Source organism: Xiphophorus maculatus, chromosome 4 (assembly GCF_002775205.1).
Source record: "Xiphophorus maculatus strain JP 163 A chromosome 4, X_maculatus-5.0-male, whole genome shotgun sequence".
In the NCBI taxonomy this organism is placed as follows: Eukaryota; Metazoa; Chordata; class Actinopteri; order Cyprinodontiformes; family Poeciliidae; genus Xiphophorus; species Xiphophorus maculatus.
The window spans coordinates 25,979,413-26,006,858 of NC_036446.1; the positions used below are offsets into that span (position 1 = coordinate 25,979,413).

The 27,446-nt window shown below is 36.5% G+C and overlaps 1 protein-coding gene across 1 annotated transcript in view; it reads left to right on the forward strand.

Annotated features, from left to right (window-relative positions):
- LOC102223830 (A disintegrin and metalloproteinase with thrombospondin motifs 7-like) overlaps window positions 1-27,446 on the forward strand; it is a 146,062-nt gene that overhangs the window by 25,976 nt on the left and 92,640 nt on the right. The window contains exons 3-6 of the mRNA XM_023332084.1: window positions 3,233-3,416; window positions 8,109-8,308; window positions 18,393-18,476; window positions 21,602-21,726. Of these exons, the coding sequence (XP_023187852.1) occupies window positions 3,233-3,416; window positions 8,109-8,308; window positions 18,393-18,476; window positions 21,602-21,726 (593 nt within the window). The remainder of the gene's footprint in view (window positions 1-3,232; window positions 3,417-8,108; window positions 8,309-18,392; window positions 18,477-21,601; window positions 21,727-27,446) is intronic.

Consider the following 27,446-nt stretch of genomic DNA (forward strand, 5'->3'; position numbering starts at 1 on the left):
ATTTAAGGCCAGGATGGTCAGGAAAGGAAAAGAAGAAGATTGGCCATTGATATTTTTTTCTGGTGTCCCTGTCACTGTAATTTATGGTGCGGAAATTTAGCTTTTGTAGTTGTGTTTTTCCATTCCTTATCAGGGTTACTGAGGTTTGCAGGTCACGGACTAGCTAAGTTTTCATTCTAATACATATATTTTATTTTCCATGTACTGCTTTGATTGTCGTCTTAGCAAAGTTTCATATAATTATAAAAAATCAGTGTATTGCATGCTATCAGATCTTCTCTACTTTATAGGTGTTTTTACAAGACAATATTTACAGTTTGTTGGTAAAAATCTTTTATTGTGTTTTTGTTATCTGACCCTGAAAGTGTTGGAAATATCCAGGTTTCAATCTGAGTGCACTAGGAAGAAAACCAAATTCTCCTGTAGAGAAACACCAATGCCACTTTGACAACCTCCTTTTGCCAGCAGAACGTCATGCTGGGCTACAGCTAACAGATGGAGGGCTGGCCTACTGTTTGTCTTTGCACAATCTCTGGATTGTCAGGGGGTCCTGGGTCTCATCCCAGCGACTCTCCAGCTTATCCTGCTGGTTTCCTGTAGGATTTAGTTCTGGGGATGATTGACATGGCTATGGAAGAAGGTTGGTATTTGTTTCTGAACTATTGCTGCTGATTTTATTTTATTTTTTAAAATGTTTTGAATCATTAACTTGTTGAGAAACAAATCATCAACCACTTTCAGTGTTCTGGCATGAGTGAGTAGAATTTCATATAAAATGTCCTGGGGTCTCTGGGTAGGTATAAAACGGGGCCTGTCTGTGAAGCCAATATTAGCATCGGTCTTTGTTTGCTACAGTTTCTTGGTAATTATGACATTGATTGGAGACATGGTCAATGTTGTCCATAATTCAGGGTAGCCATTCCCTGAATTATAGAAAATAAACATACTTTTGACTCACTTTAGCTGCACATTGTCCAACCAAACGGTTGTGAATACAGCCCAAAAAATCATTGGCTGCCCTCTCCCCTCACTGGAGGACCTGCACAGCGACCGCTGTCTAAGAAAAGCACAACACATCACAAAGGACACTTCTCACCCCGGACATCCTCTGTTCACACTGCTGCCTTCAGGCAGAAGATACAGAGCAACCAGAACAAGAACCAACCGTCTCAGAGACAGTTTCTACCCGATAGCAATAACAAAACTAAATGCCATCAAAAACAACCATTAATATCATGAATGATGTATGTGAGAATGTGGCTGTTCTTATTTATTGTTTTTTGGTTTTTGTTTTTTTTTTACCAGTTATTTGTTAATTCTTACAGTACACTGTGTGTGAATTGTGAGACAGTTATTTTTTGTTTTTAAGCATATGCACTGACTGATGGCACCTTTTAAATTTCGTTGTTCTTGTGACAATGACAATAAAGATTTTTATCTAAAGCTTAGAGAAACATCAAGTCAAATGTTCCAAATTTACTTCCAACAGCTACTGCAAGTGAAGTAAAAATCAAACAATGCTTCAGATACTTTTGATTTGTGCCATCATATCTATTCCAGCTCCAGGTTAATTTATCACTTTGTTACCTCATTTTGTATATTTCATCCCATCCTTCCTATTTCTTACCTGGGAAAAACCCATTTTGGGCATGTGTCTCTGCATACCTGCCATATATTTCTGTATTACATGTGTTCAACAAATACTTCTTTCCATAAGTTGGCTATTTAGGTCAGAAGACTGCAACATAGGTTACTAAAAAGGCATAATTTTTTTTTTTAAATCTTATGTGAAAATGTGATTTTATTGCAAGTTGTAGGTTAGGTTTTGAAGATTTTAGGCAGTCTAAAGGGAACTACTTGATACAATGAATCTTGGTAAGACATGCATTAGGTACATTTAAACTTAAAAAAGGTAAACTCCCAAAATTTCAAAATTATTTCTTGCACTAGTTATGTTTGTGGGGGGAAAATAATTATGTGTCATATCTATTTTTCAAAATAAAAACCTCAAATAAAAATATTTTATTCCTAGTACTGCCTAAATTAAAAGGGAATTGTCGTTTTTAGTTAAGACCAATAAAGAAACAATAATAACTGAATGATTTTATTTAATTTTCAAAATGGAAAAATAAGTAATGCTTTCTTTTGGTGTACAACCGAGTTTTATGAAGACAGAAAAAAAACCCATTAAAACCTCTCAAATACGTGCAATTTCCCGCTGAGTTGTCTCTTCCAAGAGAGAAAGTGCTGTAAAGGCAGTGGTTCCCTGGAACCGGTTCGGTTCTGAGGGCTGGAAAACCTGAAAGCTGTCAAGATCATGAACTTTAAGTTGCACTTAGCTGTCATTGACCCATTCAAGCCTGATGCACTTAATGGTGACTCTCAGCTTTTAGCCTCACAGAAATGGCCACTGTGCATCATTTTCAAAGCGAAAAAGCAAAGTCAATAATTTACAACAATAGGTGAGGTTTTAGCTTTTCATAGCATGACATTTCCCCAGCAGATGAGAAACGCTTTTGCCGACAGTTTTTGGGTTTCTGTATAGCATAGGTTATGTTAGGATACATTTCACTATTAAAAAAAAATGTTTTCTCGTTTTATGCCACAACTTGAGATTAACCATCAAGCTTCCTGACCCGTTTCTGTTATCAGGCTTAAAGAAAAATAGTCTAAACTACGCAGAAATTTGAAAATAGTGCTGGAAATCAGTACATACAGTATATGTAGATATTTTCATAAAGGTAGACAAAAGTGATTGTATTCAATGCAGTACGGCGATTATGTTGGAAATGTCAGATTTTTATTAAAGTACAAAACACATTAAAAAAATCTAAACTTCCTTTAGGATGTTAAAGCTTGGTATTTTTACATTTTCATTGATTGAATATTCCTTTTAAACTTAATACGCTATTTGTGACAATAATAAATTTAAATTTTGTTGTAAAATTGTCATAATTTCTGTATTGCCATACCCACTCATAAATATGTATTTTTTCATTGAATGGGATTGTTAACAAAAAAACAAACACATTTCCTCTATCTTGTATTCCATACTAAGAATACCATCCAAGCTTTTCTTGGAAACCCGGTTCAATATTAGACTCAAATTGCTCAAATTGTCCTCCCTTTTGCATAATTACACACTTCACTCACAGATGCTGTGTAAGATATTTTCACGAATGGTCTTGTAAAACCTAATGTGCTGAATGTTTCCGTTTTCTTATTTCTGCAGACTGGGCTGTTTAAGTTGTCTGAGGAGGAGTTTTTCATTCAGCCTTTGGAGAAGTCCAGCGCTGAGACCTCAGCACCTCAGGCCCACGCCATCTACAAACGCCACGCGTCTCCTCCTGTCCACCGTCCAGTCATCCAGCCCATCTCAGGGAAACCGGGTCTCAACGGCACCTGTGGAAACCAAAGTAAATCGTGACTCGTCCCTTACGACACGCATGTATTTTTATTTGACATTATTCAGATTTCACCCAATTGAATTTGCAGTGGGAAATTAGACTTTAACGTTGTCGGATTGTTTCAGGAACAATCTGAAGACGTAGGCAACATTATGCAGAAAGAGTTTTACTCACAGATTAATCTGCTGATGCTGATCTGTGAATCAAAAGGATGCCTACTTTATCCTCTCTCTTTCTGCAGCTCATCCCTGGGTAATAATTGGCTCCAGTCTGAGGAATAACATATATTTATACACGCTCATAAATCAGCTCTTTAAAATTCCGAGCTGGCTGAACTTGACTTTGAAGGACGCTTTAAAAACCTTGGGAGATTAAACAGATTTTTTTTTATTATTACTATTTAGCCAGTACATTCAGGGAGCCTTTTTTGTCAGTCACTTCAAAAGCTGAATTGGTTTGTAAAAATTTTACGAGTTTGCTTTAAGACGTTGAAAATTTTCATCCTTCCTTTAAGTTCTTTTTTCTTTTCAATTTCAGCTGCATAAATGATTTCTTTAAAAATATGCATCGCACAAACTAGACTTTTTAAAAAATTATATGTGTATATATAACCGAATGTGATCATTATTAATATTTCTCCAGGCTTTTACAACGCTCCGTCTGATTTTGGCAGCTTTCTTTCCTGTCCTCTGTCTGACCTGAACACAATATTGAGCAACTTAAACTTACAAAAGTTTGGGTAGAGGACTAGTGCTGCATAAAATAAGCTTCTGGAGTTAAAAAAAAACAGCCTACAGCAAAAAATAGAGAAAAATCCAGCAACACAGGACCTTAGAGATTTATCGTCATTCACTTGTTGCTATATACAAAGTTTTCAGCTACTGGCTTTTTAGGATTCCCCTTTTTTGATTTAAAATACCTTTCTTTGTCTCTAAAGTTTGGTTCCACATATATATATATCTATATATATATATATATATATATATATATATATATATATATATATATATAGATATATATATATATATATATATATATAGATATATATATATATACTGTATATATACAGTATATATACTGTATATAGGTTTTGTTGGCTCTAGTGGCCTTTATTTGAGAGTGGTCAGACAGGAAAGAGGGTAAAGAGCGAGGGGGAAAACATGTGACAAAAGTCATCAGGCCAGGACTCGAACCTGTGACGACCCGACCAAGGACTAAGGCCTCCATACATGGGTTGTGCTTTGCCACTGCCAAACTCCTTTGACACTCTTTGTGAATTTTTCTATTATTCAATATTTTTGTGGCAGAAAACCTCCTTTGGAAAGGGTCGAGTACTGACCCTGGAGAACTGTTGATCACTAGAAAGTCTCACTGGTTGAAGGTGAAATGTATAAGAAATGATGAATGATTCAAAACTTTGCACAGTTCATGAGATACAATGTACAAAAACAATTATACTTGTATCTCTTGCATTTACATCATTACGCTTTTTAAAATCTTTGAACAGGTTTTTGCATATAAAGTTTTCAATAATCATTGCTGGCAAAATTTCAGCTAATTTCTTTTTTATTTCACTAGTTTTTCAGAGAATCTCTGGGACGTCCTAGAGGACCCTCATGAAATGGATAAATGATTTTGAGTTTAGTAGATGGAGAAGCCCACTCTTGAACCTTTTCCTGGTGCAGCTACTGAAAGGTCCAGTTGCCTTCTGTTTTGGACTTGCCTTGCTGGAACGTTTAAATGCATCATATGCACAGAGTCTGGTCAAAAGTGTGAAAGTTTTTCTCCAGATGCTTTCCATCAGTTTTAAAAAAATGATCTCTTTTTGGTTCAGACCTCTAAACCATCAGTGGATCTCCCTCAGTGTCTCACAGTAGGAATCGTGTACTTTTCTAGGTGCGTTCTGTTAAACTCTCTCCAAACGTAGCATGACCATAATCTAAACATCTGACTCGTCAAGGTTAGCGTTTTTGTTTTTTTGTTGTTGATTTTTTTCTGTGGTTTTTGGCATGCTATAAGCAGGCAGCTCTCTGGCACTGGCATAGTAATAATAGCTCTTTTTTCTTCAAGCGTCGGGTAGTTTTGATTCTTGAAATTGCCATTTCTTTCTTATTCCAGTGATTTTTGTGTGCCTCTTTTTATCCTGAACTTTCCTAGCAATTGTAGCTGCAATTCCTCTTGGTACACACGACTGTGACTTTGTTTCAAAATGGTCTATGCTCTCCTCTAAGTTTGAACACTGCTGAATAGGATTCGCAATTCCTTAGATTTTCTTTCTTTGTTACATATTTTTACTCTTTTTAACCCGTTTTCACGCATATCATTTGGTTATACTTTTACATATCTCGTTGCTCAGAATCAAGCATGTTATAAGTGTGCAGGTGTCTGCCAGGAGCCATGAAGCCATGAAGCCGTGAAACGGATCATGTGGATGGCCTTTAGAAGCTGTTTATCCACGTGGCTCAACATGCGTGCGAATGATCAAGTCAGGGTCATTTTGATAGTTTCTGTAATATTTCTACCTTATTGAAGCCTCGGCTCACAAAACATTTTAAACTTTTACATATATTGACTCTTTAAACATGTACTTTACATATAGAGTAGCTGTAAAAGGTCCGTACAGTTTTTACAGATCCTTCGTAAGTTTAGTACGGGATTAATGTAAGGCTTATTGTTTCTTTCCTCTTGTGTTTGCATTTAAAACAGCAGTCCATCTGCACTCTGGCTCACAAATAAATAAATAAAAAAACAAACAGTTCAAGATTGATGCTTCCACCTCCAGGATTTGTAAAACTCCTGAGGAAATCTAATTTAAGTCCCTTTTTTGACTTTCATTAAACCTAAGCCATCATACCTATATCGGTTTGACTAATCCACTGAAACGGGATAACTTTATTAGCTGCTGTCTTGCTATAAATATTATTTGCCAAAGTTATTCAAAATCTGTCTTTAAGCTTAAGATTTATTTCCACTGTATCACTGTTTCAGTGAGCCCGTACTGCTCTCATTGATCCTTGAAGCAGCGCTCGCAGCTGTTTGTCTATTTTAATGATTTTATTCCAAATAAGCAGTTCGATGTGCTGCTGGTGTTCTTGGTCATAACTCTTCCTTATTCATATGAGTTTAACAAGCAGTTCCCAGACTATTTATATGCATTGTGTGAAGCATTTTTGCTAATAATATACTGAAAGTGCCCTGTACAGAGTAAACAGATTAATTACTTTTGTAGGGTAAAAAGGGCGAGATGTTTATAAATACTTTAAATATGTAAATCATTCCATTTGATGTTGAACTTCTATCAACACAAAAAGTCACGCTCATAAATAAATTCATCCTGCACTAAGGTGTTGGGTATTTTGATCCGTTTTACTGATAATTCAGTTTTGAGGCTCAGTTTTAAAATCACCTGATTTCTCATAGGAAAAAAAGAATGGTTAAAAGAAAAACATTTTGTATTTCAATCATAAAAATAAAAAAAATACACGATCTTTGTATTTTACAATGAAATATTTTAATTGTTGAAATGAAAAAAATATTGATTTTCTTGTTCAATAAAATATATGTAAAAATACAATAATTTGAATTTAGTCTGACATAGGCATCCACACGCTACACTGTTGAGTAGCAAACAAAAACAAAGCTGTTCCTAGAGAAACTAAGTACACCCTTTCTGTTCTAATAGGCTTAATTGTAAAGTGTCTTTGAGTGTCCAGAAAAGCTCTATACAAGTCTAATTTCATGAGAGTCAAAGTACCCGTTAGGTATTTTCTATCAAAAACACCTAATTAGTTGACGCTAGTAGAGAAAGAGGAGTTCGGTTGGCTTGTTACTCTGGTTCACACACGCGTGTGTTTACACAATGCCAAGTAGAAACGACATTTCACAATCACTTTAGATTCCTTGATTACTTGAGATTAGCTCTCTATAGAAAACACTCAAGACAATTGCCAGCCTTCTCTGTAAGTTCACTACAGGCTGATCCTAATTGGAACTCAAGAGCTACGTTTTAAAGTTTATAGTCCTCAGTCGACATTTTTGACGGTGTTCAAGACGGCAATTACAAAAACGTCTAAGTACGTCTGACTTTGTTTGAAGGGGTTATCTAACAAATAAGGCTGTAGATGCCAACATACACTGGTTAGCCACAACAAATGGCACAATATTTGATGAAAACCCAATGTAGCTCACCAACACCTCTTCCCAACCACTGAGCATGGTGAATAGTGAATATTTTGTTGATCCCAAAGGAAATTAAATGTTGTAACATACACCATCTAAGGTTTATTTTTTTTAGAGTTGTTGTGGATTCTGATGATTGTAGGGAGAAAGGATCTCCTGTAGCAGTCTATAATACAGCAACTCTGAAAAAATCTCTGACTGAAAACACTCCATACAACTAATAAACTAATAAAGTTACACACTTAAAGCAGGTTGTGAAACCTATTCAACCATTGGGTGTATAATTTTTCGGCATTCAGTGGATCCGCTTTGACACGGGTTTATTAAATTCAACCTGGAAAAGGTGAGATAATTTTTTTGTCACTCAAATATTAGTAGTGAAAGGATGTTCACTTCCTTTATTTTCTCATAACTTGCATCAGTTGGTAGGACACACTCTTCCGTCCCAAAACATAAAATAACCCAAACAGCTAAGCGTATGTCAGATGATGTGTGAACAGTCTGAAATCCTTGCATCTCCAGATACCCTCCAGAGTTTTGAGGACATCGAGAGGCAGCGGGAGCGGTGGGAACGACGCCATCACAAGCGGAGGCGCAGAATTCATCAGCGCTCTGTAAGCAGAGAAAAGTGGGTGGAGACGTTAGTGGTGGCGGATTCCAAAATGGTGGACCATCACGGGAGCAAAGCTGTGGAGGACTATGTCCTCGCTGTCATGAACATTGTGAGTATTTTACATTTGACAGTTAGTACATTTAGTGCTTTGGAAAATTAACAATTTGATTATGTGCATCAAACTACACTGTCTCAAAGCATTCATCAATGCACCACCCAGGGCCTTCAGTGTTATTTAGAAACTAAAACATCAATAAAAATCATTTCATCCCTAAAAGTATTTTAGTCAGATTGAGCTCAGGGGAACTGCAGTCAAATCAACACTTGAATTAATAATTGAGAGTTTTCTGCAGCGTAGGATGGAGTATTATTTTAGCTAAACGGGACTCCATCATCGGCTAATGTAGTTGCCATAATGTAGTGTTAACGCTTCAGTGTCTTTCTGTGTCATAATTGGTGCACATTAAAATACCATCGTCAAGATGCCAGAATCCAAGTGAAAGTGGCCTGCAGCTTCAGGCTCTGCCATCTTCCCATAGTGCAATCTGCTGTGATTTCCTCCCTTGATAAATGACACCCACAGCCATTCAGCTTTATGCCTCATGGTGGTGTGATGTATATTTTACAGTGTTTTGACTGCTTCAGCGTGTGGTTGCAGGATCCTGCCACGCCTGCCGTATTTAAGATGGTAAATACAGAGCAGGCATTAAATTCACATGAATGTGAGATTGCGCTTTGCATTCTTTAAACTAATTTTACATTTAACAAGTTATGTCATTATTTCTTTACATAGTTATTGAGAAGTTAAAGAGGAAGTATTCTGTAAGATAAACTTTTTTGAGCTTTATATTAGAATATTATTCCCTTATCAGAAGCACATGTGAAGTATTGCCTTGATTCTTTCAGTCTCCCGTGGCAACCATTCAGGGGCTCCTAAATGCTTGCCCCCACAATGCTCTGCCTATTTGCACAAAGCTGCTCATTTGAGCTCACAGAGCACCTCTTCCTCTCCCTCCGCTTCACCTTCCTCACTCAACTACTCCAGACTAGCGGCAGCAGCAACTGGCAAGCACCTGGTGGAACTTCGCATCTGCTGAGCTCATCATAGGAACTTCAGTCCAAACGCTCCTTAAAACGATTGTAAACGAATATTGTTGTCCTTAAAGTGGAGTGCTGGCAAGAGTAATAGCTTCTTAAAGAGACAGAGGCCTAATTTCAAGGCGCCATGAAATCTAATTTGATTTATAGACAGCATTTTTATAACAACTGAATGTGATATAGTTGCTTTGTTTGTGCTAGAAAATGGCACTATGTGCCTTGAAAAAAAGCAATACCTCCCTTTATGGTGGTGGCTGTAGTCTGACCTGTGCTAGCATCCATTTTGAAGGGCAGTGACTGTTTTCATGCAGTCCTCGACTCGTGGCCTCTGAAAAATTGTTGGTGTGTGGCACTTTTTCCTGAATCCTGTTGGGGCCAAAGGTCGGTCAATTATTCAACAAAAACAATTGATGTTTATAACGGTTTATTTTATTATCTTTTTTTTTTTTTTTTTTACTTTAGGCCGATTTTGAAGAAGAATTATTATTTCAGTGGAATCAAATCTACATGTTTGTTTTTAACAGATATATTCAAGATATTGAATCACAATCATTATCACTGTAATAGTATGTGTATTATCTTAATCTTTAACGTGGAACATGCAAATATTCCACATTAAAGATGGGCTAACCTAATAAACACTTAATGTGCCACATGTTTTCCTCTCCTGTTAGAATTATACATAAATACAATCGAAACAAACACCTTTCTGTATCTGGAAGCTGGTATTGGTGCGGCGCAGGGTGAACAGATTGTGGATGTGGACTTTGGTCAATACAGGCAGGAAGACGCTGTGAGGTGAAGGTGGGAAGGTGGTGGGCTTCCCAGGGTCTTATGGTGGCCAAAATATAAAGAGGCCTTAGACATGAATTTGACATTGATCAGTTTTGTTTGTGTCGGCGAGATGATCGATGTCAAGTTGCCACAGAGGAATTAAAAAAAGCTACTCCGTGAGGGAAAGACATGAGAAGCTGCAGGAATAGCTCTCACTCCCAAGAATTAAAGCGAACATGAAAGGACAAATATCTAGTGAGTTTGTAATAGCCCACATTTGCACATAGCACAACTACAAAGGTGTAGTGCATCAAATAATGTAAAGGTAACTAAGGAGAAAACTGTGTGACTCCAGGGCCTCCCCTTATTCTATTAGTGGAGTTCAAAGAGTTCAAAATACACGTATCCTGTGTTTGTTAGAGATACTGGCTTTGCACTGGCCTTAATCTTGGCCAGCCACCATTGGGGTAAGAGACAGCTTGATAAAGTGGCCCATTTAATCTGACAAATGTAAGTTTAGAAGTTAAAAGGGACTGCTAAAGGCAACGAAGAAGATGAGTGGGGGTGTTGACATTCACAGCTGTTTTAGGCATTAAGGTTACAAATTCTCACATCAGAGGCAGAGCTTAGTCTCCCTGAAACGCAGAAGACTGCACTGTCTGTCTTTTTACAGGCTTTTATGGCATATTGGTGGTTCTGGTTGCCAGATGCTACAGCCTACTAAATGACCGTGACAATATTAGCAGTTCTGGGTGCGTGAGTGTTTTACAGATCATAGCCTTTAATGCACTTACGCATTGAACTTGAGATAGAGCACTAAAGAAAGATGATTTATCCTTAATCTTCTTTCCAAGGATTGTCCATAAGACTTCAGTGTATTTTCATTATGATATATTTTAAACAGAGAAACATAGCTGTTTTTTTTCTACTTTTGTTTGCCGAGAAGTATTGGTGTGCATTTAACTACATATTCCAATAGATTACTCTATGGTAAAATACTTTAAGTTAAGGAGTATTTCACCGATATGATTACCAGTAATTAGTTTCTGCTTTTATTTGGGTGGAAACTGCATCTAAAAACAGCCCAAGCGCTTAAAAAAAAACCACCCAGACATTTTTTGGCAAAAAGCTTGTTTTTTAGTGTCTAGAAAATGAGTCATTTCAAAAACCTCCCGATTAAGTCACAAACTACGCACTGTGCTGTTACTAGCAACCCCAGTTACCTAGCAACTCAAGCCGAACTCCAGCCCGTCTGGTCAGCTGCTTCTAACGCTGTATGCGCTGTACAATGACTGCTGGAAAAGACAAGTGCTTTGTTATTGACTTACCACCCAGAAATTGCTTGCAGCTTTCTTGTTGGTTATGCAGGAGGCTCTCCTTCACAACTCTATGCAACCGTTTTTATGTGTGAGTTGGAGGGGTGTGGTCAGCAGCAGCATATTTGGATTTAAAGTGACAAAAGGCCCTAAAACAACTCATTCTGAATGGAGCTCAAAATTGTCAGACTAAAATCTCATCATCTAAGAATGGATTTGGGCACAAAATGTAATGAAAAGTTTTTGTATAGCCCAGTAACCTATTAATCTTTTCAAAGAAGCATAATAGGTAACCTTTAAACATATAATAAAAGGTCAAAGAGATGCCCTGGTGGAGGCTTAATGCAAGTTCCTGGTAGGCATTTCCAGGAGTTGAGTAGTAGAGGGTCCAAGACTGGATGCATAACAAGAAAAATGGCTGCAACCCCTGGATAGTAACGGAGGAGCAGTTCTATCCTCGATAGAAATGAGTGGCGTTAAAAGGGAGAAAGAGAAGGAGGCACACAGAAACCCACCGCCATTTATGGGTCATGACAGATTGCCTCATTCACAGAACATTCTGTCATCAACCCATAATGAGCCACTCTTTCAGCTGCTGCTCATCAGTGCCTGATGGGCTTTCAGATATCGAACCGCCATCGTAAAACCAAATGAGGCACAGAGTAGAGCTCGGGAGAGTCACAGCAAAGAAGTATCTTAAGGTTGAACACATAAATGTGTGTAAAACTTTTTTTGATTTTTTTTCTTTTTCTATTTTCAAACACTGCTGTAACTAAAGAAGCTTCACTTGGCTGAAGTTCAGGGATCTGTTGTCTTGGTGCACTGTCTTGTCTTTTTTTTTTTCTTCTTCTTCTCCTTCTTTTCACATAAAATCCCCCGACCATCTGGCTGCACAGCCCAGATGTAAGTAGTACATCAAACTCTTGAGGTGCAACAGCAACTGTACTGTATTGTAAATCAAATGATGCAGCGAGGTGATTACAACGCGAGTCGAGGCGCGCAACGCTGGCAGGTTGAATTCAACCCACTTTAAAAAGATCAAATGACGTAGTGCCTAAATCCCTCCTTCAGGTGATGTTTGAAAGAGGCTGTACTTTCTTCCTGTACTTCTGTTATGAAGCACAGTAAAGGAGATTGTTTCATATGGTCCTCAATTTGTTGACTCTTTAAAATTATGATATGTCTTAATAAAAGGTACACTTTTCTTTACATTAATGCAAGAAATATGGTGTTTTAATAAATACTAGAACTAAGTAACCAGAGATGCATACCATTGAGTTGCATTCATTATTGCAGCAATGGTGGGTGCAATATAATTATCCCAAAGGACACGCTGGATGCAGTATTTGATGGAATATTATATTTGAGGCACTGCATTTTGATTACATAGCTCACTAGTTGGATTGATCTTAATTCTCAGATGTTTATTGGCTAAGAAGCTGAAGGATGATAGACATTGTCATTGCAATTTTTTCATCCATTGTTTTTCAAATAAATGTAATTATGCAGCTCTGTCCTTTAAACTTGCAAAGGCAATTCAATATTTTAGTTGCCAGATAATTGTTTTCAGCCATTTTCAACTCCAATGTAGCAATTTCAAGTTTTTTGTTGTTGTTTTTTTAGTTTTCATAATGCATGTAAAAAAAATTAATGTAAACTTTAATGTAGTTTAGTTTTCAAGCCAGCAGTTCTGCTTTCTTGTGGCTTGCATAAGAAATCCATAAGCTGGTGTTAGTCCAGCAGCAGCCTTCATATCCCTAAATTCAGATCTTCACACAAGGTCCGGTGTTGCAGCTCATGTGGAGGGATGTTTTGTTGACAGGAGCCTGATCTAGTAGATACTACTAACAGGTTTTGTTATCTGTTGTTTTGGAACACAAAGCGGAGATCACACCTCATTCTGCATTCCCATCAGCAAGCCTCAAGTGCTGCAGACTTTCCAGTTCACAGATTGTAATTCCCCGGACCTCTCCTGCAGAGCTGCTGCGTACAACAGCCAAAAACAAAACCATACAAACAAAATGAAAAAACCTACTGCTTTGAAATGCTCTCCAGTAGAGTCATTCAGCTGCAGAGACAGCCACAGGGCTGGGTTCAAACAACCAAAATAGAGGTTTTAAAAGCCTGATTCTTCAGGTTAATCAACTTGTACACACACACATTTTGAATGACACTGGTGTGTAAGGGCTTTTTGTTTTTAGCTTGCAGTAGAGGTTACATCAAAACAGGAAAACATTCATAGTTTTGTATTTTATGTAGCAAGTCATTTACATCTCCTGGGAATGTCCTTGAAACCATTAAATTGAAAATACTCCTTAGTTTTATCTTAAATATTTGACCTCTGCTACATTTATGGTAAACTCTAAGACTTCCTCTAAGACTTTGCAGTGTGACATTAAAAGTCATTTAGAACATAATTAGCTTTACAGGATCTTGACGAGGTCGTCTTCTCGCATGGAGAAAGAAAGCAACATGCTGGCAATCGCTATCACATACTCTCCTGTGTATGTGAAGGCAAACATCTTGAATTGGGCTGTCATACACCATCTTTAAGTAAAACATATTGAATTGAAACAGTGGATCCCCGTTCTTTGACGTGTTCAGTGGAACTTGACTCCAAATTATTTTCTGAAAATCCATTTCTGTAGATGTTTTCCACAGAGGATATCTTAAATATTCAAAAGAAAATGCGGCTTAGAAAGATTAAATGATTGTGCGCAATGCTATTATACACGCATTTGCAAAGTAGCCAATCCAAGATCTAAGTGTGGTTGTCTTAACAACAATCTATATCAGGTTTCAATTAATATTTAATCTACTGGGAAGTTTCTATAATTTATTTATTTTTGTACAAAACCTAATGGATTGCTATAAACACTTCATGTTTTGAAAACTGCAGTGCTGTCATATGAGTTGAGAGAACATCAGGAAGGGGAATTCATTGATGAAGTGGAGACGGTTTAACTGACTTAGCAGACAATTTTACACAGAGGAAGCAGGCATTATTCTCTACTTCCTCTCCTGGTTCTTGTTTGAGGTCTTTTAAAGCTTTGAACATTAAAGCGCCACACAATCCTGTTTTGCGATAACAATATAGCAGAGCCTCAAGGGAAGCAAGTTCTTTCTGGTATCTAAACAATAATGTCATCATCTTCCTCCGACACAGTTTTCTCCATTGTCTCATCACTGATGTTTGTCTTTGAGTGTACCAGCAGCTCGGCGCATCCATATTCTGGAGCCGTGCTGTCCTGTGTGCTCACAGCGGCTTGACCAAATGAGTTTTTCCCCAACTTCCTTCATATTGTGACCTGGTGGTTCATTATTTTAGTCCCCCCAGGATGTTTAGGATCAATATGTTTAGTTAAAAGTAGCCGCTGAGGTAAATGACTATAAAAATTCTTGGGACACGATGTGGACTTCAAGACCAAAGTGCAAATGGTTTCTCGACCCAATCAAAACTGGGTTAAGCGATAGAAATGTGGGACAAAAATAATTTCAACCAGTTCAAAATAACCTCTGCTCTGTTATAAAACTCAATGTATAAACAATAGAAACAATGACAGGGGGACATGGATTAAAAATAACCTACATGCACATCCATTGTTACCGACTCCAGTGGAATATCGGAGATGCTTGGAACCGCATTTTGATTAACGTCTTCATTTATGTCAAGACTGTCTCAAGCTGCAGATTCAACAACTTAATGTACACTTCCTGAATAACTGAGCACATTCCTCCTTTATGCCGGTATAGGCATCCAAATCAACGTCTCTCTTTTGCACCTGGGATTGAATCTGTTGCAGTTTCTAGCAGGCACAAATGAAATTCAACGTTGCTTTTTAAACTCTTAGTTCCACCCTTAAAGTATAAAACCAATTTCTTCAACTGAAATGTGCTTCTTGCATTTGTTGTGCTGAACACGAAGAAAAAACACGACGCTGCATGTTTATGATGTTCAGCAATGTTGGGGGACTTCAAAACATATGTTTTATTACTTTTTATTTTCTGTATTTATTTGATATTGGACAAACTATTCTGCAGCGTTGATTATGGAGTGTGGACAAAAATGTCACGGTCATGACAAATCATCAGGTCTAGCAAACCCTCAACTGAAATTGCAGCTCTTTGTACTGTGGTGTCTCTGAAATTGAGCTATTTGGATGAAATGTATCTAAAAACACTTGAAGACAAATTTATAGTGTTATATAGTCTGAAGGGCAGCTAGATGTCTTCTTTAAAGGTGAATCTGAATCCAGACTTTATTATAGTCTGTATACATAAACTTTGAGAATTTTTCTTTGGGTTTTGTGTATGACTTTATTTTTTTTTTTTTTATCAACATGTGGCAGGTAAGTTGCTTTGAAGGCGAAAAAGGTTTCCTGTCAGCAGCTAGACCGCTGGCAGTGGAGTTTTACCTTCAGGGGATGTAAATGCTCCTGACCAAGTCGTCTTTAGTCATTAAAGATGGAGCACATAACACCAGTTTTATAGTCCCTGTGGCTCAAAGAATAGACTTTAAAATACTGTTGTTAGTTTATAAATCACTGAAAGGCTTAGCACCACAATACATCAAAGATCTGCTGCTGTTGTATCAACTTCCAGAAAACTGTAAAACAGCTGAAACACTGACTTCCTTTAAATCTCGACTAAAAACCCACCTGTTTAGAGTTTATTGAAACATAATCAATTACGAATTTAATGATGGCACTTGACTTAATGTAATGTATTGATTGTTATGACTTTGTGTTTTTGTGTTTGTCATGATGTAAAGCACTTTGAAATGCCTTGCTGCTGAAATGTGCTATACAAATAAAATTTGACTGATTGATTAAAATCTGTCATTTTAAAAGGTTTTAGAGCATTTATGTTTCAGGAGAGACATAGGTCTCTCAGCTCCTCACAATTTTATATTATAAGTGGTTTTAATTGGGAGGGGGAAAAGCACAATGCACTCCTGCACATTTGTGGTGTTTGTTTGGAAAAGTTTGCATAGGCTTTAGGAGTATGATTCCTCTTTAGATAGAACGTGATCAATTGTTCTCTTTTATAAAATCTGCCAGTCCAGCCCCGGTTTGTAATTCTGCAGATGTTGTCCCAGTTCTCCATGTGACACTAGAGACGTACGACAAAATGTATCTAAACATTCCTGCACACCCAAGGGAGTTTCTGGGCTTTCATTTATTTTGGGGAGTAAATTGACTTAGATTGGGCCAAAAGATAAATAAAAATTTGTAAAGGTTTTCATATCTCTGTGAAGCTTGTTTTTAGCTTGTTTTTGTGAAAGAAAATCTAAGCTAATATAGTTTAGCATGTCGACTTTTTCCATGACAAAACTTAAAAAGCTTCTTGCTTTTATTATGGTAGGGAACTTACATTTACCCCAAACCTGTAGTCTAATGTAATTTATTCTGCAGTAACACATGTATTATTAAAAACAAAAGTCCTTAAGAATTTGGTGGTTTTGTGATGAGGGTTCAGCAGCTTTCCTGCTGCTGTGTGAGCGTTAGTTTTGTTGATGCTGAGGCTCATATTTTTATCGCCCATCTCTAAGCATTTAATTCATCTCCTTTCTTCTCTGGATAACCTCAATTTACCTCCTGCAGCCTCTGAAACAGCTTTTCTAAACAACCACAGCCTTCCTCAAATCGAGACATGTCACAGTCGACGCTGTAGGTTGAGCAGGTGTTGTACTGTTTTCAGCAGCACTTTGTTCCTAATGCCTTAAAGTAGAAAATGCCAAACATCTGAGCACATCATCTCATTCTGAAATCAAGTATTCCTTTTAGCAGTCAAGATTTTATAGCTTTCATCTCATCGTGCTCCAGCCTCAGAGCTGGAGGTAACCCATACGAACTGACTGAAAGGTTAATTATGTAACAAGCTACGTTGATGTGATCCGACAGCGAAAGGTATGAGGACTTGGTGTATTAATATTTAGAGGAAAAAAACAAATCAACGCGCATCATGCCAAACCTCTCCTGCTTTTCCTTTTAATTTCCCAACAAAATGGAATCCTCTGAATAATTCAGATTATTTCATTAAATATATGACGGATAAAAACAGAGAGAATGAGATTAGAATATGTATAGAGTGAACTGGATGCCGTAGGAAGGCAGTACTTTTCTGTGGTGTTATCCACTGGCTGGCTTTGGAAGGGCAAAGTTGCAGCGTTTAGTTTCTGGGTCCATATCCTGGCCTGGTGTCTCTCTGAATGGAGTTTGAATATTCTCCCCATGCATGTGTTGGTTTTATGCAGGTAATCAGTCTTGCTCCCACAGTAATAAAGAAAACAACAACTTGAGGTTAAATAATTAGTCACTTTAAATTGAGTGTGTATGTGTGCATGTCTTTATTTTTCACGCTGTGAACTGTGATGGACTGGCGACTTGTGCAGGGTTTACACTGCCTCTTTGTGTTAACTTTGAAAGTTAGATGTCAAATGATTGAGACAGTATTCTGTTCTATTTCTAAAAAATGCCAGTCATTTATCCACTGTGCCATGATGGGGTACGAAACTGATTCATTTTAAGCAATTTGGGATAGGCTTGTTTTTAGATTGCTTGTTTTCTTGATTTTAAAAACCTGTCTGAAATGAATGAATAAATCAAATCAAGGCTGTAAAACAACAAAATATAGAAAAAGTGACGTGCTGTCGGTACTTTAAGGTTGTACTGTATGTAGCAAAACAAGTTACACTTTATATGCAGTAAACACATTCGTACATGCAGCGTGTTTGACATGTCCTGTTGATCAGCAGGAAGCCTAGCAGCATGAAGCTTACTTTGTCTTTCATTTTTCTTTGTAGATCTTTCTGTCTCTCTCTCTCTGTGACATGCTGAAGGCGTGTGTGTGTGTGGGTGTGTGTGTGTGTCCTTGGGGTTTAATTTGAGGAATAATGCATGTGACCTTCTGTAGGATAAACCAAGTTTTGATGGTTGGACAACACTGCAAGTGTCGTAGTAGAAGGAAATCATGTGGTTCTTTTTTTTTCGTCTTCTTTTTTAGGTGGCGGGTCTCTTCAGAGATGCGAGTATTGGGAATGCAATCAACGTTGTGGTTGTTCGTCTCATCCTTCTGGAGCAGGATGAGGTAAGCCCTGGTTGTGTGTTGAGGAGGTGGTGGTAAGATTGCACAAGGTTAAATGTATTTCTACAAGGCAACACTGATTGCAGTGTGGAATAGTTAATTAAAAATAATCACTGCAGGTCACAGCCTGGATTTCAGAGCCTTTGAGTTAAATTCAGTTTATTTGTTAACCTCATGGCATCGCTTGTTTAAAAAGCCAGCATAGAAAACATAGGACTGCCCCATTTGACTGTTCCTTAAATTCCTAATCTATTTTTAATGTTTAAGATTATTGAAACCATAAATTTGTTTTTTATCTCTTTGCGTAGACATGAATGTGCAGTTTTGTGAAAAAGTGTTTGCTTCCTCACAGGTTTAGTTGTTTTGTGTTTTTGTCAAACCGACATGTTTCTGATCATCAGTTATTAATTTATCAAACAGAGAACTTTTGTGAATACAAAGACAGTTTTTAAAATGTAATGATATTATTAAAGCTGCAGAAGGTTTCCACATTTTTGATAAAACTGTAACTACACCCTGACAGATCATCTGTGGAAAAATGTATTTATGAAAGTTACCTTCTGCAGCTTTAAGAGACAGGCTACCGAAATTCACCTGATGCTGTGTGAAATGTAATCTTCCTCATTCACATTTAAATCTAGACTTTAACTAGGCTACTCCAGAGTTAATTTACACCTTGTTCCTAATGATAATGCAAATTGAATTTAAGTGTCATACAAATTAATTTTTTTGTTGTGCTATTAAATTTATAGATGGTATTGTGTGTCAGGGCTCTTTGAATCATTATAATTAATTTCAGAGAGCTGGGTTGATTAGTTTGTCTGGTGAGCTCAATTAAAGGAAATCTACTGAAGAAGGATGTTCCACATTATTAAGCAGGCCACAGGTTTCAAGCAATATAGGAAAGAGAAAGAATCTCTGCTGACGAAAATCATCAGATAGTGTAGTGCCATATGAAAACATTAGATATTTAACGAAAACTGAAGCGTTGTTATCGTACTGTGAAGAGATTTGTGGCTGATTCAGAACAAAGATGGCAGAATGAGGAAGGTTTCTGTTAGACACATTCATCGGATTAAGAGAGCAGCTGTTAAAATGTCCTTATAAAGCAGCAAACAGTTATTTAAAGCTGCTGGAGCCTCTGGAACCTCAAGGTGGAGGATCCTCCAGAGGCATGAACCTACTATTCAGCCACCCCTAACCAGAGCTCACAAGTTTGCAGTTCTTTATAATCCATAAAATGTTTGGAAAATCTGCTGTGCATAATAATTTGGAACATTTTGCATTTTGAGTTTTTTATTTTTGAAAAAAAAAATACTGTTCTCATGGGGAGCTTTGTTCAGTAAAATTTGATTTATACTGTAATAGTTCATGACTTGAAAATTATACTGACCATCATTTGCATTTAAGAAAATCTGAGAAAATATCACTTGCATAATAATTTATAACACAGTGTAGGTCATTTTTAGATCTTGAGTCATTCAGACATTGACTTTCAACATGTTTGTTTTCTTTGTACTGTGGTAGTTTACAGCTGATGTAACCAGACCTGAAAGTTTATTTTTTATCTCATAATTCCACAGAAAATCTTTCCTGGATTCTTGGGAAAAACAAAAGTTCAATTCAAATTTGCCAAGAAACATTTTGTCTTTCGTCAGCAGTATTTTTTTTTTCTGGGATGGGTCCCTTTATGGCGCAATAACTTTGATAGCATTGACTTATCAACATTAATCTTTACTGAAGCAAGTGACTTTAGATAATGATCTGGATTGGACGCTTTACCTCGTAGTAGGGTGAGGAAAGCGTCACAGCTTTTCCAGGCTTTTTTTTTTTTTGTTTATTATTTTTTTTAATTTATGGAGAAGCTTCCCACTTGTTTAGTTCACATCTTGCTGTCAGACACATTTTTCTCCAAATGATTTCTTCATTATACACGTCTGCACATAACCAGGCCACCATGAAACACTAAATACACATGCCAAAATAAATCACAAGATCTTTGGAAAAGGGAAATCGTTTTAGTTATTAAAATTTTAAAAGTTAAATACGCTGCTGTTTAGATTTACTGCAAACATGTTGATATATTTCAAATGTTTATTTCTAATAACTGTGATGATTCCGCCTCACAACCAATAAAACCCCAATTTCAGATTCGCAGAGAATTTGACTATTTTATGCCTTTATGTATAATATAACAAAGCAAAAATTTAATAAAAATGGATAATTAAAAAATGTTGGCCCACAAAAAGTTATGCATTTTTACTCTGCGGTCTAGACATTCAGTGCCTGCTTCAGGCTACTTTTGACTTGTTTTGATTTATTTTAATAGCACTTGTGGATTTATCATTCAATTTTCACTTGATTAAACTACATAACTAACTAAAGTATAAAATAAATGCTTATCTTAACTTTGGCGGTGTGATTTTGCCTCCAGCATATCACTAATAAATATTTCTAATTGGCTGCAGCTGCACATAAATGTCCTCATCTGAGAGATGCATTTATCTCATCTAATCCCATCTGATGCAGAAGATGCATCTTCCCTTCAACTTTCTTTTTCTCGTTTTCTTTTACGGTGTTCTGATAGAAGTGTGAGATATCAGGACCTTTTTAATTAGAGCCATGTGTTTGAACATAAACCTGTCTGAGCTCCAATTCTTTTTTGTCAGTGTTTGATGCCATGAAAAAGAAATAATTTAATGAAAAATGTATGCACAACAAGCATCTGCACGGATGTGTTAATTAGAGTGAGTTTGTGCCTCAGACGTTCGAGAGTTTATAGTGTCAATTAAAATGATGTGGATAAACATTTTTCCTTTGCAGATAAAGTTAATTGTATGCCGCTGCTTAATTTGACTGAATTAACCATGACTATGTCTTCTGGCTTTTCTGTGTGGATAGCGAGTGCGTTCTGTCATTTAATCTTTCTATGCTGTTTGGAACATTTAACACTCTAACATCAGTAGTTGCCATGATGCGTAATTTAAAAAGGTTTCTGTTAAAGTATCAGATTAACCAAAGAACTGATGGTGTAGTTTAGTTGAACTGGAATCGTTTTAGGAATGTTTACATTTTGTTCTCTCTTTTTTTTTTTTTTTTCTGTTGTACTTATGATGGATGCCTAAAAGGATGACCTAAAGATTACACACCATGCCGACAACAGCTTGAACAGCTTCTGTAAGTGGCAGAAGAAACTCAACATGAAAGGAGACGAACACCCGCTGCACCATGACGTAGCTGTTCTGCTCACCAGGTAATTCCCAGAGAACTCATTCTCTCTAAAATATATTGTAAATCACAAGGCGAAACCATGTCTTGCTTTCTTTTTTTTTTTTTTTGCTGGCTTTGCTTTAGTACAGTATGTCTGCAGTCATGAAAGCAGTGAGCTCTGCTTTACCTTCTGCTGGGCATCATACATAAAACAACATACAATATAAGGAGATACTTGAGGTCAGCCGCCGGGTGTGTTGTGCCAACTTTAGAGGAAAGATTTTGACCATAACTTCACTGTCGGTTTGAGTGTCGCTGCAGGTTGTAATAAGACTTTGCAGAGAAGTATGTCTTTTGTAGCATCAACAGAAAATGTGCCCATAACTGTATTTCTAGAGATGAACTAGCTTGCAAAAACATTCATTCCCTTTGAAATTTTTCCACATTTAGTCACATTAAAACCCCAAACTTCAATTTGTTTTTGGTGATTTTTATCTGATAGACCAACAGAAAGTAGTTATTGATTTTGAAATGTAGTGATGAAAAGTATTTTTTTTAATTCTTTTTATTTTCCTTACAATAAAATGGAGATGTGGATTTGTTTTCAGCCTTCCTAAGTCGATACTTTATTAAAATGTCTTTTCAGGCAAACGGCATCAGATCTTTTGCGGCATGTCTCTACAAACTTTTCTAAAGAGAAAATCATTAATCCATTTTTATTAACTAAACACATTGAACTCAGTCAGATTGGATGTCTTCAAACCTCCTTTTCATACTTGCCACAGATCCTCATTTGGATTTAGGACTTTTAGCCATTCCAATCCACTTAATGAACTTTGATGTAAACTGTCCTCTTGTAGCCAAGGTTGACTGTTTATGGTTGTCGTCCTGCTTAAAGGACCCAGTCTTAAGTGGGGTTTTTTTTTACCTATAATGGGTTTTCTTTCAGTGCTTTCCTGCATTAACCTCCATCCATCGTCCTATGACTTCTGGGTAGAGTAGCCAATAGAGTGGCACTGCTTCAACATATTTTTACACAAGTAAAAGTAAAAACTAGTTACCCAAGAAATTATTTAAGAGTGAACATTCATTTTGTAAAAAGGTTAATGCATGTACTGAGTAACTGCTCACCTCTGAGTATGAATGATTGCTTTGTTGATCACTTCTTTATGAAAACCACCAGCATAAAATACACCAGCTTACTCCTGCGAGCCGCTCGGGTCGTGGTGGTCATGGTCACAAAAAGCCGTAGTGGGCGTCTCTTATTTTAATTTCTGAGAAGTGTTAAAACCTTTGTAGACCTTAAAATTCAATTTTGTGCACCTTCTTCTGATTCTCCCACCTGAGTTGTGAATGTTTGCGGCTCTTAATGAGTTGCCGAGGGTCTCTTAGTTCTTCTCTCTCTGATGCGGTGTAAAAAAACGCAAAATCTTATCTAGTATTTCTAGTTTCTACTGCAAATATCTTATTGTAATTAAAGTAAGGCAAAACTGATTTTAGGTCAATATTTCTTATTAATATCGAATTAATAAGTGCTTAGTAGCCTTTTAAAGTCCCTTTTCAGTGCAGGCCAGTTGGTTTTGAGGGAGGCTCTTAGTTGCCATACAATTTCAGTTTTTTGATGTTGGTTTAGACAGTGATAGTTGTTTATTTTCTAATCCTGCTTTAAACTTGCCACAACTTTGTCCTTGAGCCTCCTGATAGTTTAGAATTGATTTAGTCAAACCTCTGAATAATTTACAGAACTGTATTACATGTAGATTACATTTCATACTATTGGGGTATTTCATGATAGTTCACATCTGAACATAGTTGTATTTTATTCAGGGATACAAGAGTCAAGGGGCTGTATACAAATCCATACCATACATTTTATTATTTTTTTTAAATTCACCTTCCTTCCTATAAAATAAAATTAGTTTTATGGCTGTAAGATGGAAGAAATTATGTTTAATGTTTAATAGGTGTGAATATTGCTGTGCTGTATCTTCTACTAGTGCTTAGAAGTTTTTACTAATCATTCCTTTTTCTATATTTTAGAAGACTTGTTTTGTTATTGAAGACCTGCGTAAGACTGAAAGGCTTCTTATATTGACCTTTTGTCAAGAGATTTTATTCAGCTCATTCATGGATAAAATCAGTTTGCTGTCATCCTATGTAGGACAGCGGGGAGCCTGCCATGCTTCGAGATCTGAAGGGAGTTCTTTATGTTTAATTATGGCTGATCTGTAATGTGATATTATTGTGGGAGTGTGTCAGCGGTCATTTTGCCCGGCCAACTTCAGACATTTGCCAAGGTCCCAGTCTGCGGTAAATTATTAATGGTTGAGAAAACAGCAATCAGATCTGGGTTGTCCCAGTTAATAAAGTGTTTAAGAGTAACTTTTATTCTCGCCCTCGAGCGGACACAAGTAAAACGCTGCTATCTACATATATGTTGAATACATGACTTTAAAAGATGTTCTTCATGACTCCTTTTGATTAATAGACCCAACTCATTAGTGTTGCATTCGCTGGATTTCTTGAATTCTTTGCTGCATTCTGAGTGTGCAGAGCAATTAAAAGAACAAAGCAGATGCCCTTTTCCCCCTCTCTCTCTTTCCAGAATGCATTCTGCACATATTTGAGGTTGACTAAATTATAAAGCATTGTTTTCAGTGAGTGAAATCATCAGAATTTCTTAGATCTGATTAATTTGCCTTCAGCCCTATAAACCTGATTTAATGCATAAATGCATCTTTCAGACTTTGCCTGAAGTGACAGATATTCACTTTTCAAGGCCGATGTGATGTTGAGATTTTTTAATTATTAATTCCAAGGTTTGTAAACATTTAAAAGCATAGGAATACCAATAAAGGCTGAACATGTAGGGAAATATTTCATTTCATTATTTGATATTGAACATCACTATAAACCGGGAAATGCACTTTTTCATAAATTTGTCAAGCCTTGTGGTAAAATGTAATATATGTATATATATATATATATATATATATATATATATATATATATAACATTTAATATATTCATCACAAAAGTAAAAATCTGATTTATACTCTCTATACCCTATACTCTTAAAATCAAATTAATTATTGTTTATAAAACATAAGCTCTTTTGAAATATTGTTTCTCTGCTTAGACACGAGAAATTTACAATTGGTAAATTTTGCAAGAGTAAAAGTTAGATGTTTACTTTGTGGCACTTGGTTACCAGAAAACACGCAAATCTATTAGCAACAGAATAACAACAAATATTATTGCTAAAAAACCAATTTCTTCTGCTCTTTTGAAATACTACTTATCTTACACCACTTACTACTTAACAAGAATTGTGCAGTTGGTGAATTTTGCAGAAAAGTGAATATATATATACAGTATATATATATGTAGAGTTATTGGTGGTTATAAAACATATATACTTGTCTGTAGTAAGTGCTCTGCCAAGGTGGTGTCTCTGTAGTTCTAACTGAAAGCTCTGCCCTCCTCTGTAGGAACTGAGTGATTTGGCATGTCTGTAGTTCTCTACATCTCTTCCCTCCGTTTAGAGCCGTTTTATGTAATATCTTATGTTTTGATATGATCCTTCAAAAACTGAGATGAAAAATTGTAAATTATGTTTACTACATCTCTTGAAGTAGAGCAATAATTTGGCATTAAAATTAAATGTGGTTATATATGAACAACTAACATTTGTCATTAAGGCTGACTTCAAAAGTTAAACCATCTGTCTGAAACTACAGGGATGCAAATGATAATCTTCTGTTCAGATTAATTTCTTCTTAGGTTCGCCGCTCTCCTTGACTATTTTTACCTATCACTATACAATCTCAGACATTACATGCGAGCAATATTCACATTATGGTTGAGAAACACACACAGCTCTTTTCAGGGGTCACTGCCCAAGCCAAAGGAAAGGGAAAAACGTGTCTCTGCCCGACTTATAGAAACAGCGTCCTCATTAACGTTTCAAAGAACAGACTGCCTCTGCTGGATGGTTATCTAAGATGTTGCCACTGAGATTTCCACAGTAATTAGATTCTGTATTGACTACTGCAGAACATATGGAGTAGAAAGTCAGACTTGTAAATGAACACTTAGCCATAACAAAGGCTAAGTGTCTCTTATAGACTTTTGAGATTATAAAAGTACAGGAAAGAAATTCTATAAAACCCTATTTAACCTAACAATTTTCCTTTGAACAGCTATCTCTGAATGCAATTCAGAGATGAGTAGAAATATATTTGTATAGATTTTAGGTTTTACTGATGCCTTCAGCAGTTCTTTCCTCTGGCGTAGCATAAAAATATGATCTCAAATTAGCTTGCAAAGTTTGTAGTGGATTATCTGTCATTCACTAAGACATCTGGTCAAAATATACACTTTCAAGCTCAAATGTACAATATTTATACCATAACTGAGGACAATCCATTTGTAAATTACAGAGATGTCACACAATTTAGGCGGCCATTAACAAGCTTCGGTCATCATTGACTGCTGAATATTTAACCAACCCTCTTTTAAGTATTGTTTCCAGCCTTTAAAGAGTTTTCAACACAGTCCATTAGTTTTCAATTGGATTAAATTTGGGATCTCCTTGTCCTGATGCAGTGTCTCTTGTTTTAACCATCTTGTCATTAATTTGGGGGTCATTTTAAGGTGTTAAAATATTTTCAGGTTCCAGTTACATTTTACAAACACCTTGTCAACCAACTGTTTTACAATTGGCTGAGTATTTTCCGGTTTGGTTTGGTCTTGCCTCGTCTCATCCAAACATTTTTCTTGTCATTGTGGGCAAATTGCTCATCTCTGGTCTTGTTTGATTTGGTGATATGGACACTTGGGCATTTTGAAGCTGACTGAATGTGTGGTTTTTGGGGCAATGGGCTTCTCGCATAGCTTTCTAGAATCGTCTTTGTCCGTGCTGGTGATGAACTCTCTGTACAGTGGATGGTTTCTGTTGTTCAGGAAGTTGCTGATTCAACTTTGATCATTCCTGGATTGTTTTAACATCCCAACCAATTCTCTTCAACCAGCAGTAACAGTTTAGGTCAAATTGCTGAAACATCAAGACAGTCAAACGGGACTATGAACCCAAACACAAATCAAAATGTTGGATCCCATGTTGCATATTCTACAATGGGCTTCAAAAAAGTCAAACTATGTTCAACTTTGAGATGTTTCATAGCCAGATCTGTGCCAGGAGCCGACCAATCTATTCACCCAGAATTATTTGAAAAGCTTCCTGATGAAACAACGTGTGGAGTAAAAGTTACTCAGATTTTAGAGGAGCCAATTAAAGCACTTTGAATTGCCTGGTAGCTGAAATTTGCTATACATATAAACTTGAGTTGAACTTGACAAGACATTCAGTAAATAAAAATGTGCTTTCCAATGAGGCTTGTTTGTTAAATTAAAAGTCAAAATAGTAACCTTGGAGCAGGTATTAAATTTTTCATTAAGACCACATTTTTGTACTTAAAATGTTTTTTATTTGTATGGCTACCATTCTGTTAAATGTCGGATTTTCATTACCTGTAAATTAACAGAAAGGCTTGAAAACTGTAATTTGCTTTGTGCCTCACTTAGTTAATTGAACTATTGCAATAACTTAACTTTTTAGTAATATTCAAATATATTGAACATGACTTCACAAATTTGAGCCTTTTTTGTATAAATATGCCCTTGTGTGAATTGGAGAAAATCGAGAACAAATTCAAAATTGTGCACCTAAATTTGTCTTTAAGGAAAATTTAAGTTGTATAA